Below are 13,912 nucleotides of genomic sequence, written 5' to 3'. Positions count from 1 at the left end.
TTACATTTTAAATCCAGTAGTTAAAATGTTTTTATTTGAATATTTGAAAGTGATTAAAAATACCACTTAAACAGAAACATCCATCCATCCATTAATATAGCAATTATTTAGCAAAAATTACATCCATTTATACGAAATGTTGATCTAACATTATCTTTAGTCTTTCATTAAAAATGCAATTTCAGAAAGAGTGGCATTTGAGGCACATTGAGTGGTCTTTATGCAGTCAAATAATAAAATGCATTACATCATTATTAAACATTAGAACACAAATATAAACTATGCTATGGATTGAACATTTGTTGGATTGAGCAATTGTAACATTGATATTTATTTATTGATATTTGCCTGTGAGTTATTCCCCATGAGTTATTTCCTTTTATGCTACAGTAGCGATATACAGAAAAGAACAGTTCCAGTTGAGTATTATTCATTACCCGAGTGTCAAATATATCACATCCGTTTTAAAGATCATCTGTACACCCCCTTCAAACACAAGCACTAAAGCCAGTGCTCAGGCCAAAAGAAGCCTTAATTGCATTTCTCGACTGTCATTATCTCTCCATCTCCAAGTTATCTTCATAACAGCAGCTTGTCAGAATGAGGACAGTGAACATTAGTTTGACTGAATTAAACTTTGTCTGAAACATTAGGGACCGGATTTCATGATAATAATGCAAGTTAATTATTCAGTCAACTATATGTCAATAAAGTAGGCTTCATTAGGAAGAGTTAGATTAATTTCTAGGGATCAGGTTAATTTCTGCAAACAGACAGCAGGACAATAGAAGGTGGGAGGGAGGGAGGGAGGGGGGAGAAGAGATAGAGAGAGAGAGGGGAAATTGTAAGTGCTTGAAAGGATGGTTCATACAGGAAAAGGAGTGGGATAAAGGACAAGAGTGCACCATTGAGAAAGGAGCAATCCACAAAAGAGGTGATTCAGAGCTTGGCCTTGGCAGCTGTCATCTGAAGGCTCTGCAGCTTCATGGCCATGCCCATGTTCCCAGTGATCTTCAGCTTCCCCTGGAAGAAAGCCTGCGATGCAGCGGTGAGGGAGTGAGAGTGAGAGTGAGAGAGAGAGTGAGAGAGAGAGTTACCAACCAATAAGTACACTTAAACTAACCCATAGCTGTGGTGAATAAAAGCATTGAAAACACAAAAGAAAACTCAGGCTGGTCTACGGCAAGTGACTGCTTGCCATATTCATAACCTCTTGATTTTAGAAGGCAGCATCTATTTCAACAGCCAAGCCATACATAGGAGCATGACCACCATTAGTGTCCAGATTTGGGTTGGCATTCAGCATCTCTGAATCCTTGGCAGGCCTCCTGCAGGGCTTTTAAAAGGGTTCAGGTTACCCTAGTTGCAGGATTAATTGCGGGACTTGAAAAGTAGGACAGGAGCTGACATCAGCGGGCATTGGTGTCAGCCCTAGGCTGACCGACAGCCTGCCCCTTGTGTAACCCACAGCAGGTTTACCACGCCCACCCCGCCCACCCGGCCAGCCAGCCAGTCCCACACAGCCATCAGAGCAAAGGTGAAACTGGATTATCCCGCCACCCCCCCAAAAATCCCCATTCTCAAAACACACAAATTGTAATACCTTTAGGAAGCAGTTAAGGTGGGAACACACATTCTTAAAAGAAATCTTTTTTTTTTTAAGAATCTGTGTGGTAATGGCTCTATGACGACTCTAAATAAAAAACAACGGCTCCAGATTAATGTGAATCGATTAAATAACTACCCCAAACGATCTTTCGAAATTGTAATACCTTTAGGAAGCAGTTATGGTGGGAACACACATTCTTAAAACATCTTTTTTTGGGGGGGTCACACATTCTGACGGCCGTCAGAAATGGTGACCTCGGTGGTAATGGCTCTATGACGACTCTAAATTAGAAACAACGGCTCAAGATTAATGTGAATCGATTAAATAACTACCCCAAACCATATTTTAAAGTTTTAATAACTTTGGGAAGCAGTTACGGTGGGAACAAATATTCTTAAAACATCTTTTTTTTTTATTATTGTGGGTCACACATTCTGAAGGCCGTCAGAAATGGTGACCTGTGTGGTAATGGCTCTATGACGACTCTAAATCAAAAACAACGGCTCCAGATTAATGTGAATCGATTAAATAACTACCCCAAACGATCTTTCGAAATTGTAATACCTTTAGGAAGCAGTTACGGTGGGAACACACATTCTTAAAATCTTTTTTTTTTGTGGGTCACACATTCTGACGGCCGTCAGAAATGGTGACCTGTGTGGTAATGGCTCTATGACGACTCTAAATCAAAAACAACGGCTCCAGATTAATGTGAATCGATGAAACAACTACCCCAAACGATCTTTCGAAATTGTAATACCTTTAGGAAGCAGTTATGGTGGGAACACACATTCTTAAAACATCTTTTTTTGGGGGGGTCACACATTCTGACGGCCGTCAGAAATGGTGACCTGTTTGGTAATGGCTCTATGACGACTCTAAATCAAAAACAACGGCTCCAGATTAATGTGAATCGATTAAATAACTACCCCAAACGATCTTTCGAAATTGTAATACCTTTAGGAAGCAGTTACGGTGGGAACACACATTCTTAAAATCTTTTTTTGGGGGGGTCACACATTCTGACGGCCGTCAGAAATGGTGACCTGTGTGGTAATTGGCTCTAGGACGATTCTCAATCAGAAACAACGGTTAAAGATTAGTGTGAATCGATGAAATAACTACCCCAAACGATCTTTCGAAATTGTAATACCTTTAGGAAGCAGTTATGGTGGGAACACACATTCTTAAAACATATTTTTTGCGGGTCACACATTCTGACGGCCGTCAGAAATGGTGACCTGTGTGGTAATGGCTCTATGACGACTCTAAATTAGAAACAACGGCTCAAGATTAATGTGATTCGATTAAATAACTACCCCAAACCATATTTTAAAGTTTTAATAACTTTGGGAAGCAGTTACGGTGGGAACAAATATTCTTAAAACATATTTTTTGTGGGTCACACATTCTGACGGCCGTCAGAAATGGTGACCTGTGTGGTAATGGCTCTATGACGATTCTAAATCAAAAACAACGGCTCAAGATTAGTGTGAATCGATGAAATAACTACCCCAAACCATCTTTGAAAGTTTGAATACCTTTAGGAAGCAGTTACGGTGGGAACACACATTCTTAAAACATATTTTTTGTGGGTCACACATTCTGACGGCCGTCAGAAATGGTGACCTGTGTGGTAATGGCTCTATGACGATTCCAAATTAGAAACAACGGTTAGAGATTAGTGTGAATCGATGAAATAACTACCCCAAACCATCTTTTAAAGTTTTAATAACTTTGGGAAGCAGTTACGGTGGGAACACACATTCTTAAAACATATTTTTTGTGGGTCACACATTCTGACGGCCGTCAGAAATGATGACCTCGGTGGTAATGGCTCTATGCTGACTCTAAGTAAGAAAAAATGGCTCGGGATTAATGTGAATCGATTAAATAACTACCCCAAAGGATATTTCGAAATGTTAATACCATTGGGAAGCAATTACGGTGGGAACACACATTCTTAAAACATATTTTTTGTGGGTCACACATTCTGATGGCCGTCAGAAATGGTGACCTGTGTGGTAATGGCTCTATGACGACTCTAAATCAAAAACAACGGCTCCAGATTAATGTGAATCGATTAAATAACTACCCCAAACGATCTTTCGAAATTGTAATACCTTTAGGAAGCAGTTACGGTGGGAACACACATTCTTAAAACATATTTTTTGTGGGTCACACATTCTGACGGCCGTCAGAAATGGTTACCTCGGTGGTAATGGCTCTATGCTGACTCTAAGTAGGAAAAAATGGCTCGGGATTAATGTGAATCGATTAAATAACTACCCCAAAGGATATTTCAAAATGTTTATACCTTTGGGAAGAAATTACGGTGGGAACACACATTCTTAAAACATCTTTTTTGGGGGGGGTCACACATTCTGACGGCCGTCAGAAATGGTGACCTGTGTGGTAATGGCTCTATGACGACTCTAAATTAGAAACAACGGCTCAAGATTAATGTGAATCGATCAAATAACTACCCCAAACCATATTTTAAAGTTTTAATAACTTTGGGAAGCAGTTACGGTGGGAACAAATATTCTTAAAACATCTTTTTTTTTTTATTATTGTGGGTCACACATTCTGACGGCCGTCAGAAATGGTGACCTGTGTGGTAATGGCTCTATGACGATTCTAAATCAAAAACAACGGCTCAAGATTAGTGTGAATCGATGAAATAACTACCCCAAACCATCTTTGAAAGTTTTAATACCTTTAGGAAGCAGTTACGGTGGGAACACACATTCTTAAAACATATTTTTTGAGGGTCACACATTCTGACGGCCGTCAGAAATGGTGACCTGTGTGGTAATGGCTCTATGACGATTCCAAATTAGAAACAACGGTTAAATATTAGTGTGAATCGATGAAATAACTACCCCAAACCATCTTTTAAAGTTTTAATAACTTTGGGAAGCAGTTATGGTGGGAACACACATTCTTAAAACATATTTTTTGTGGGTCACACATTCTGACGGCCGTCAGAAATGGTTACCTCGGTGGTAATGGCTCTATGCTGACTCTAAGTAGGAAAAAATGGCTCGGGATTAATGTGAATCGATTAAATAACTACCCCAAAGGATATTTCAAAATGTTTATACCTTTGGGAAGAAATTACGGTGGGAACACACATTCTTAAAACATCTTTTTTGGGGGGGGTCACACATTCTGACGGCCGTCAGAAATGGTGACCTGTGTGGTAATGGCTCTATGACGACTCTAAATTAGAAACAACGGCTCAAGATTAATGTGAATCGATCAAATAACTACCCCAAACCATATTTTAAAGTTGTAATAACTTTGGGAAGCAGCTACGGTGGGAACAAATATTCTTAAAACATCTTTTTTTTTATTATTATTGTGGGTCACACATTCTGACGGCCGTCAGAAATGGTGACCTGTGTGGTAATGGCTCTATGACGATTCTAAATCAAAAACAACGGCTCAAGATTAGTGTGAATCGATGAAATAACTACCCCAAACCATCTTTGAAAGTTTGAATACCTTTAGGAAGCAGTTACGGTGGGAACACACATTCTTAAAACATATTTTTTGTGGGTCACACATTCTGACGGCCGTCAGAAATGGTGACCTGTGTGGTAATGGCTCTATGACGATTCCAAATTAGAAACAACGGTTAGAGATTAGTGTGAATCGATGAAATAACTACCCCAAACCATCTTTTAAAGTTTTAATAACTTTGGGAAGCAGTTACGGTGGGAACACACATTCTTAAAACATATTTTTTGTGGGTCACACATTCTGACGGCCGTCAGAAATGGTGACCTCGGTGGTAATGGCTCTATGCTGACTCTAAGTAAGAAAAAATGGCTCGGGATTAATGTGAATCGATTAAATAACTACCCCAAAGGATATTTCGAAATGTTAATACCTTTGGGAAGCAATTACGGTGGGAACACACATTCTTAAAACATATTTTTTGTGGGTCACACATTCTGACGGCCGTCAGAAATGGTGACCTGTGTGGTAATGGCTCTATGACGACTCTAAATCAAAAACAACGGCTCCAGATTAATGTGAATCGATTAAATAACTAGCCCAAACGATCTTTCGAAATTGTAATACCTTTAGGAAGCAGTTACGGTGGGAACACACATTCTTAAAACATATTTTTTGTGGGTCACACATTCTGACGGCCGTCAGAAATGGTTACCTCGGTGGTAATGGCTCTATGCTGACTCTAAGTAGGAAAAAATGGCTCGGGATTAATGTGAATCGATTAAATAACTACCCCAAAGGATATTTCGAAATTGTTATACCTTTGGGAAGCAATTACGGTGGGAACACACATTCTTAAAACATCTTTTTTGTGGGTCACACATTCTGACGGCCGTCAGAAATGGTGACCTGTGTGGTAATGGCTCTATGACGATTCCAAATTAGAAACAACGGTTAGAGATTAGTGTGAATCGATGAAATAACTACCCCAAACCATCTTTTAAAGTTTTAATAACTTTGGGAAGCAGTTACGGTGGGAACACACATTCTTAAAACATATTTTTTGTGGGTCACACATTCTGACGGCCGTCAGAAATGGTGACCTCGGTGGTAATGGCTCTATGCTGACTCTAAGTAAGAAAAAATGGCTCGGGATTAATGTGAATCGATTAAATAACTACCCCAAAGGATATTTCGAAATGTTAATACCTTTGGGAAGCAATTACGGTGGGAACACACATTCTTAAAACATATTTTTTGTGGGTCACACATTCTGACGGCCGTCAGAAATGGTGACCTGTGTGGTAATGGCTCTATGACGATTCCAAATTAGAAACAACGGTTAGAGATTAGTGTGAATCGATGAAATAACTACCCCAAACCATCTTTTAAAGTTTTAATAACTTTGGGAAGCAGTTACGGTGGGAACACACATTCTTAAAACATATTTTTTGTGGGTCACACATTCTGACGGCCGTCAGAAATGGTGACCTCGGTGGTAATGGCTCTATGCTGACTCTAAGTAAGAAAAAATGGCTCCAGATTAATGTGAATCGATTAAATAACTACCCCAAACGATCTTTCGAAATTGTAATACCTTTAGGAAGCAGTTACGGTGGGAACACACATTCTTAAAACATATTTTTTGTGGGTCACACATTCTGACGGCCGTCAGAAATGGTTACCTCGGTGGTAATGGCTCTATGCTGACTCTAAGTAGGAAAAAATGGCTCGGGATTAATGTGAATCGATTAAATAACTACCCCAAAGGATATTTCGAAATTTTTATACCTTTGGGAAGCAATTACGGTGGGAACACACATTCTTAAAACATCTTTTTTGGGGGGGGTCACACATTCTGACGGCCGTCAGAAATGGTGACCTGTGTGGTAATGGCTCTATGACGACTCTAAATTAGAAACAACGGCTCAAGATTAATGTGAATCGATCAAATAACTACCCCAAACCATATTTTAAAGTTTTAATAACTTTGGGAAGCAGTTACGGTGGGAACAAATATTCTTAAAACATCTTTTTTTTTTTTATTATTGTGGGTCACACATTCTGACGGCCGTCAGAAATGGTGACCTGTGTGGTAATGGCTCTATGACGATTCTAAATCAAAAACAACGGCTCAAGATTAGTGTGAATCGATGAAATAACTACCCCAAACCATCTTTGAAAGTTTTAATACCTTTAGGAAGCAGTTACGGTGGGAACACACATTCTTAAAACATATTTTTTGAGGGTCACACATTCTGACGGCCGTCAGAAATAGTGACCTGTGTGGTAATGGCTCTATGACGATTCCAAATTAGAAACAACGGTTAAATATTAGTGTGAATCGATGAAATAACTACCCCAAACCATCTTTTAAAGTTTTAATAACTTTGGGAAGCAGTTATGGTGGGAACACACATTCTTAAAACATCTTTTTTTGGGGGGGTCACACATTCTGACGGCCGTCAGAAATGGTGACCTGTGTGGTAATGGCTCTATGACGACTCTAAATTAGAAACAACGGCTCAAGATTAATGTGATTCGATTAAATAACTACCCCAAACCATATTTTAAAGTTTTAATAACTTTGGGAAGCAGTTACGGTGGGAACAAATATTCTTAAAACATCTTTTTGTTTTTATTATTGTGGGTCACACATTCTGACGGCCGTCAGAAATGGTGACCTGTGTGGTAATGGCTCTATGACGATTCTAAATCAAAAACAACGGCTCAAGATTAGTGTGAATCGATGAAATAACTACCCCAAACCATCTTTGAAAGTTTGAATACCTTTAGGAAGCAGTTACGGTGGGAACACACATTCTTAAAACATATTTTTTGTGGGTCACACATTCTGACGGCCGTCAGAAATGGTGACCTGTGTGGTAATGGCTCTATGACGATTTCAAATTAGAAACAACGGTTAGAGATTAGTGTGAATGATGAAATAACTACCCCAAACCATCTTTTAAAGTTTTAATAACTTTGGGAAGCAGTTACGGTGGGAACACACATTCTTAAAACATATTTTTTGTGGGTCACACATTCTGACGGCCGTCAGAAATGATGACCTCGGTGGTAATGGCTCTATGCTGACTCTAAGTAAGAAAAAATGGCTCGGGATTAATGTGAATCGATTAAATAACTACCCCAAAGGATATTTCGAAATGTTAATACCTTTGGGAAGCAATTACGGTGGGAACACACATTCTTAAAACATATTTTTTGTGGGTCACACATTCTGACGGCCGTCAGAAATGGTGACCTGTGTGGTAATGGCTCTATGACGACTCTAAATCAAAAACAACGGCTCCAGATTAATGTGAATCGATTAAATAACTACCCCAAACGATCTTTCGAAATTGTAATACCTTTAGGAAGCAGTTACGGTGGGAACACACATTCTTAAAACATATTTTTTGTGGGTCACACATTCTGACGGCCGTCAGAAATGGTTACCTCGGTGGTAATGGCTCTATGCTGACTCTAAGTAGGAAAAAATGGCTCGGAATTAATGTGAATCGATTAAATAACTACCCCAAAGGATATTTCGAAATTTTTATACCGAAGCAATTACGGTGGGAACACACATTCTTAAAACATCTTTTTTGGGGGGGGTCACACATTCTGACGGCCGTCAGAAATGGTGACCTGTGTGGTAATGGCTCTATGACGATTCTAAATCAAAAACAACGGCTCAAGATTAGTGTGAATCGATGAAATAACTACCCCAAACCATCTTTGAAAGTTTTAATACCTTTAGGAAGCAGTTACGGTGGGAACACACATTCTTAAAACATATTTTTTGAGGGTCACACATTCTGACGGCCGTCAAAAATGGTGACCTGTGTGGTAATGGCTCTATGACGATTCCAAATTAGAAACAACGGTTAAATATTAGTGTGAATCGATGAAATAACTACCCCAAACCATCTTTTAAAGTTTTAATAACTTTGGGAAGCAGTTACGGTGGGAACACACATTCTTAAAACATCTTTTTGTTTTTATTATTGTGGGTCACACATTCTGACGGCCGTCAGAAATGGTGACCTGTGTGGTAATGGCTCTATGACGACTCTAAATTAGAAACAACGGCTCAAGATTAGTGTGAATCGATGAAATAACTACCCCAAACCATCTTTTAAAGTTTTAATAACTTTGGGAAGCAATTACGGTGGGAACACACATTCTTAAAACATCTTTTTGTTTTTATTATTGTGGGTCACACATTCTGACGGCCGTCAGAAATGGTTACCTCGGTGGTAATGGCTCTATTACGACTCTAAATCAAAAACAACGGCTCCAGATTAATGTGAATCGATTAAATAACTACCCCAAACGATCTTTCGAAATTGTAATACCTTTAGGAAGTAGTTACGGTGGGAACACACATTCTTAAAACATCTTTTTTGGGGGGGGGTCACACATTCTGACGGCCGTCAGAAATGGTGACCTGTGTGGTAATGGCTCTATGACGATTCTAAATCAGAAATAAAGGCTCAAGATTAGTGTTTATCGATGAAATAACTACCCCAAACCATCTTTGAAAGTTTTAATACCTTTAAGAAGCAGTTACGGTGGGAACACACATTCTTAAAACATATTTTTTGCGGGTCACACATTCTGACGGCCGTCAGAAATGGTGACCTGTGTGGTAATGGCTCTAAAATGACTCTAAGTAAGAAAAAATGGCTCGGGATTAATGTGAATCGATTAAATAACTACCCCAAAGGATATTTCGAAATGTTAATACCTTTGGGAAGCAATTACGGTGGGAACACACATTCTTAAAACATATTTTTTGTGGGTCACACATTCTGACGGCCGTCAGAAATGGTGACCTGTGTGGTAATGGCTCTATGACGATTCCAAATTAGAAACAACGGTTAAAGATTAGTGTAAATCGATGAAATAACTACCCCAAACCATATTTTAAAGTTGTAATAACTTTGGGAAGCAGTTAGGGTGGGAACACACATTCTTAAAAAATATTTTTTGTGGGTCACACATTCTGACGGCCGTCAGAAATGGTGACCTCGGTGGTAATGGCTCTATGCTGACTCTAAGTAAGAAAAAATGGCTCGGGATTAATGTGAATCGATGAAATAACTACCCCAAAGGATATTTCAAAATGTTAATACCTTTGGGAAGCAATTACGGTGGGAACACACATTCTTAAAACATCTTTTTTTATTTTTATTATTGTGGGTCACACATTCTGACGGCCGTCAGAAATGGTGACCTGTTTGGTAATGGCTCTATGACGATTCTAAATCAAAAACAACGGCTCAAGATTAGTGTGAATCGATGAAATAACTACCCCAAACCATCTTTTAAAGTTTTAATAACTTTGGGAAGCAGTTACGGTGGGAACACACATTCTTAAAACATATTTTTTGTGGGTCACACATTCTGATGGCCGTCAGAAATGGTGACCTGTGTGGTAATGGCTCTATGACGACTCTAAATTAGAAACAACGGCTCAAGATTAGTGTGAATCGATGAAATAACTACCCCAAACCATCTTTTAAAGTTTTAATAACTTTGGGAAGCAATTACGGTGGGAACACACATTCTTAAAACATATTTTTTGTGGGTCACACATTCTGACGGCCGTCAGAAATGGTGACCTGTGTGGTAATTGCTCTATGACGACTCTAAATAAAAAACAACGGCTCCAGATTAATGTGAATCGATTAAATAACTACCCCAAACGATCTTTCGAAATTGTAATACCTTTAGGAAGTAGTTACGGTGGGAACACACATTCTTAAAACATCTTTTTTGGGGGGGGGTCACACATTCTGACGGCCGTCAGAAATGGTGACCTGTGTGGTAATGGCTCTATGACGATTCTAAATCAGAAATAACGGCTCAAGATTAGTGTTTATCGATGAAATAACTACCCCAAACCATCTTTGAAAGTTTTAATACCTTTAAGAAGCAGTTACGGTGGGAACACACATTCTTAAAACATATTTTTTGCGGGTCACACATTCTGACGGCCGTCAGAAATGGTGACCTGTGTGGTAATGGCTCTAAAATGACTCTAAGTAAGAAAAAATGGCTCGGGATTAATGTGAATCGATTAAATAACTACCCCAAAGGATATTTCGAAATGTTAATACCTTTGGGAAGCAATTACGGTGGGAACACACATTCTTAAAACATATTTTTTGTGGGTCACACATTCTGACGGCCGTCAGAAATGGTGACCTGTGTGGTAATGGCTCTATGACGACTCTAAATCAAAAACAACGGCTCCAGGTTAATGTGAATCAATTAAATAACTACCCGAAACGATCTTTCGAAATTGTAATACCTTTAGGAAGCAGTTACGGTGGGAACACACATTCTTAAAACATATTTTTTGTGGGTCACACATTCTGACGGCCGTCAGAAATGGTTACCTCGGTGGTAATGGCTCTATGCTGACTCTAAGTAGGAAAAAATGGCTCGGGATTAATGTGAATCGATTAAATAACTACCCCAAAGGATATTTCGAAATTTGTATACCTTTGGGAAGCAATTACGGTGGGAACACACATTCTTAAAATCTTTTTTTTTTGTGGGTCACACATTCTGACGGCCGTCAGAAATGGTGACCTGTGTGGTAATTGGCTCTAAGACGATTCTCAATCAGAAACAACGGTTAAAGATTAGTGTGAATCGATGAAATAACTACCCCAAACGATCTTTCGAAATTGTAATACCTTTAGGAAGCAGTTACGGTGGGAACACACATTCTTAAAATCTTTTTTTTTTGTGGGTCACACATTCTGACGGCTGTCAGAAATGGTGACCTGTGTGGTAATTGGCTCTAGGACGATTCTCAATCAGAAACAACGGTTAAAGATTAGTGTGAATCGATGAAATAGCTACCCCAAACGATCTTTCGAAATTGTAATACCTTTAGGAAGCAGTTACGGTGGGAACACACATTCTTAAAACATATTTTTTGTGGGTCACACATTCTGACGGCCGTCAGAAATGGTTACCTCGGTGGTAATGGCTCTATGCTGACTCTAAGTAGGAAAAAATGGCTCGGGATTAATGTGAATCGATTAAATAACTACCCCAAAGGATATTTCGAAATTGTTATACCTTTGGGAAGCAATTACGGTGGGAACACACATTCTTAAAACATCTTTTTTTTGTGGGTCACACATTCTGACGGCCGTCAGAAATGGTGACCTGTGTGGTAATGGCTCTATGACGACTCTAAATTAGAAACAACGGCTCAAGATAAGTGTTTATCGATGAAATAACTACCCCAAACCATCTTTGAAAGTTTTAATACCTTTAAGAAGCAGTTACGGTGGGAACACACATTCTTAAAACATATTTTTTGCGGGTCACACATTCTGACGGCCGTCAGAAATGGTGACCTGTGTGGTAATGGCTCTAAAATGACTCTAAATCAGAAACAACGGCTCAAGATTAGTGTGAATCGATGAAATAACTACCTCAAACCATCTTTGAAAGTTTATACCTTTGGGAAGCAGTTACAGTGGGAACACACATTCTTAAAACATATTTTTTGTGGGTCACACATTCTGACGGCTGTCAGAAATGGTAACCTCGGTGGTAATGGCTCTATGATGACTCTAAGTAAGAAAAAATGGCTCGGGATCAATGTGAATCGATTAAATAATTACCCCAAACAATCTTTCGAAATTGTAATACCTTTAGGAAGCAGTTAAGGTGTGAAAACACATTCTTAAAACATCTTTTTTTGGGGGGGGTCACACATTCTGACGGCCGTCAGAAATGGTGACCTGTGTGGTAATGGCTCTATGACGACACTAAATCAAAAACAACGGCTCCAGATTAATGTGAATCGATTAAATAACTACCCCAAACGATCTTTCGAAATTGTAATACCTTTAGGAAGCAGTTAAGGTGGGAACACACATTCTTAAAAGAAATCTTTTTTTTTGTGGGTCACACATTCTGACGGCCGTCAGAAATGGTGATCTGTGTGGTAATGGCTCTATGACGATTCTAAATCAAAAACAACGGCTCAAGATTAGTGTGAATCGATGAAATAACTACCCCAAACGATCTTTCGAAATTGTAATACCTTTAGGAAGCAGTTACGGTGGGAACACACATTCTTAAAACATCTTTTTGGGGGGGGGTCACACATTCTGACGGCCGTCAGAAATGGTGACCTGTGTGGTAATGGCTCTATGACGACTCTAAATTAGAAACAACGGCTCAAGATTAGTGTGAATCGATGAAATAACTACCCCAAACCATATTTTAAAGTTTTAATAACTTTGGGAAGCAGTTACGGTGGGAACAAATTTTCTTAAAACATCTTTTTTTTTTTATTATTGTGGGTCACACATTCTGACGGCCGTCAGAAATGGTGACCTCGGTGGTAATGGCTCTATGCTGACTCTAAGTAAGAAAAAATGGCTCGGGATTAATGTGAATCGATTAAATAACTACCCCAAAGGATATTTCGAAATTTTAATACCTTTGGGAAGCAATTACGGTGGGAACACACATTCTTAAAACATATTTTTTGTGGGTCACACATTCTGATGGCCGTCAGAAATGGTGACCTGTGTGGTAATGGCTCTATGACGACTCTAAATTAGAAACAACGGCTCAAGATTAGTGTGAATCGATGAAATAACTACCCCAAACCATCTTTTAAAGTTTTAATAACTTTGGGAAGCAATTACGGTGGGAACACACATTCTTAAAACATATTTTTTGTGGGTCACACATTCTGACGGCCGTCAGAAATGGTGACCTGTGTGGTAATTGCTCTATGACGACTCTAAATAAAAAACAACGGCTCCAGATTAATGTGAATCGATTAAA

The 13,912-nt window shown here is 39.0% G+C and overlaps 1 protein-coding gene across 1 annotated transcript in view; it reads right to left on the bottom strand.

The window, feature by feature from the left end:
* The window catches only part of scp2a (sterol carrier protein 2a), a 30,799-nt gene continuing 16,887 nt past the window's right edge, over positions 1-13,912 (bottom strand). The window contains exon 16 of the mRNA XM_084707399.1: positions 1-1,035. Within this exon, the coding sequence (XP_084563525.1) occupies positions 940-1,035 (96 nt within the window). The 3' untranslated portion in view covers positions 1-939. The remainder of the gene's footprint in view (positions 1,036-13,912) is intronic.

The sequence above is a fragment of the Hypomesus nipponensis genome, chromosome 10, assembly GCF_054491055.1.
Source record: "Hypomesus nipponensis isolate SF chromosome 10, ASM5449105v1, whole genome shotgun sequence".
In the NCBI taxonomy this organism is placed as follows: Eukaryota; Metazoa; Chordata; class Actinopteri; order Osmeriformes; family Osmeridae; genus Hypomesus; species Hypomesus nipponensis.
Note: the sequence above shows the minus strand (reverse complement) of the source record. Positions and strands in the feature narration are given on the sequence as shown.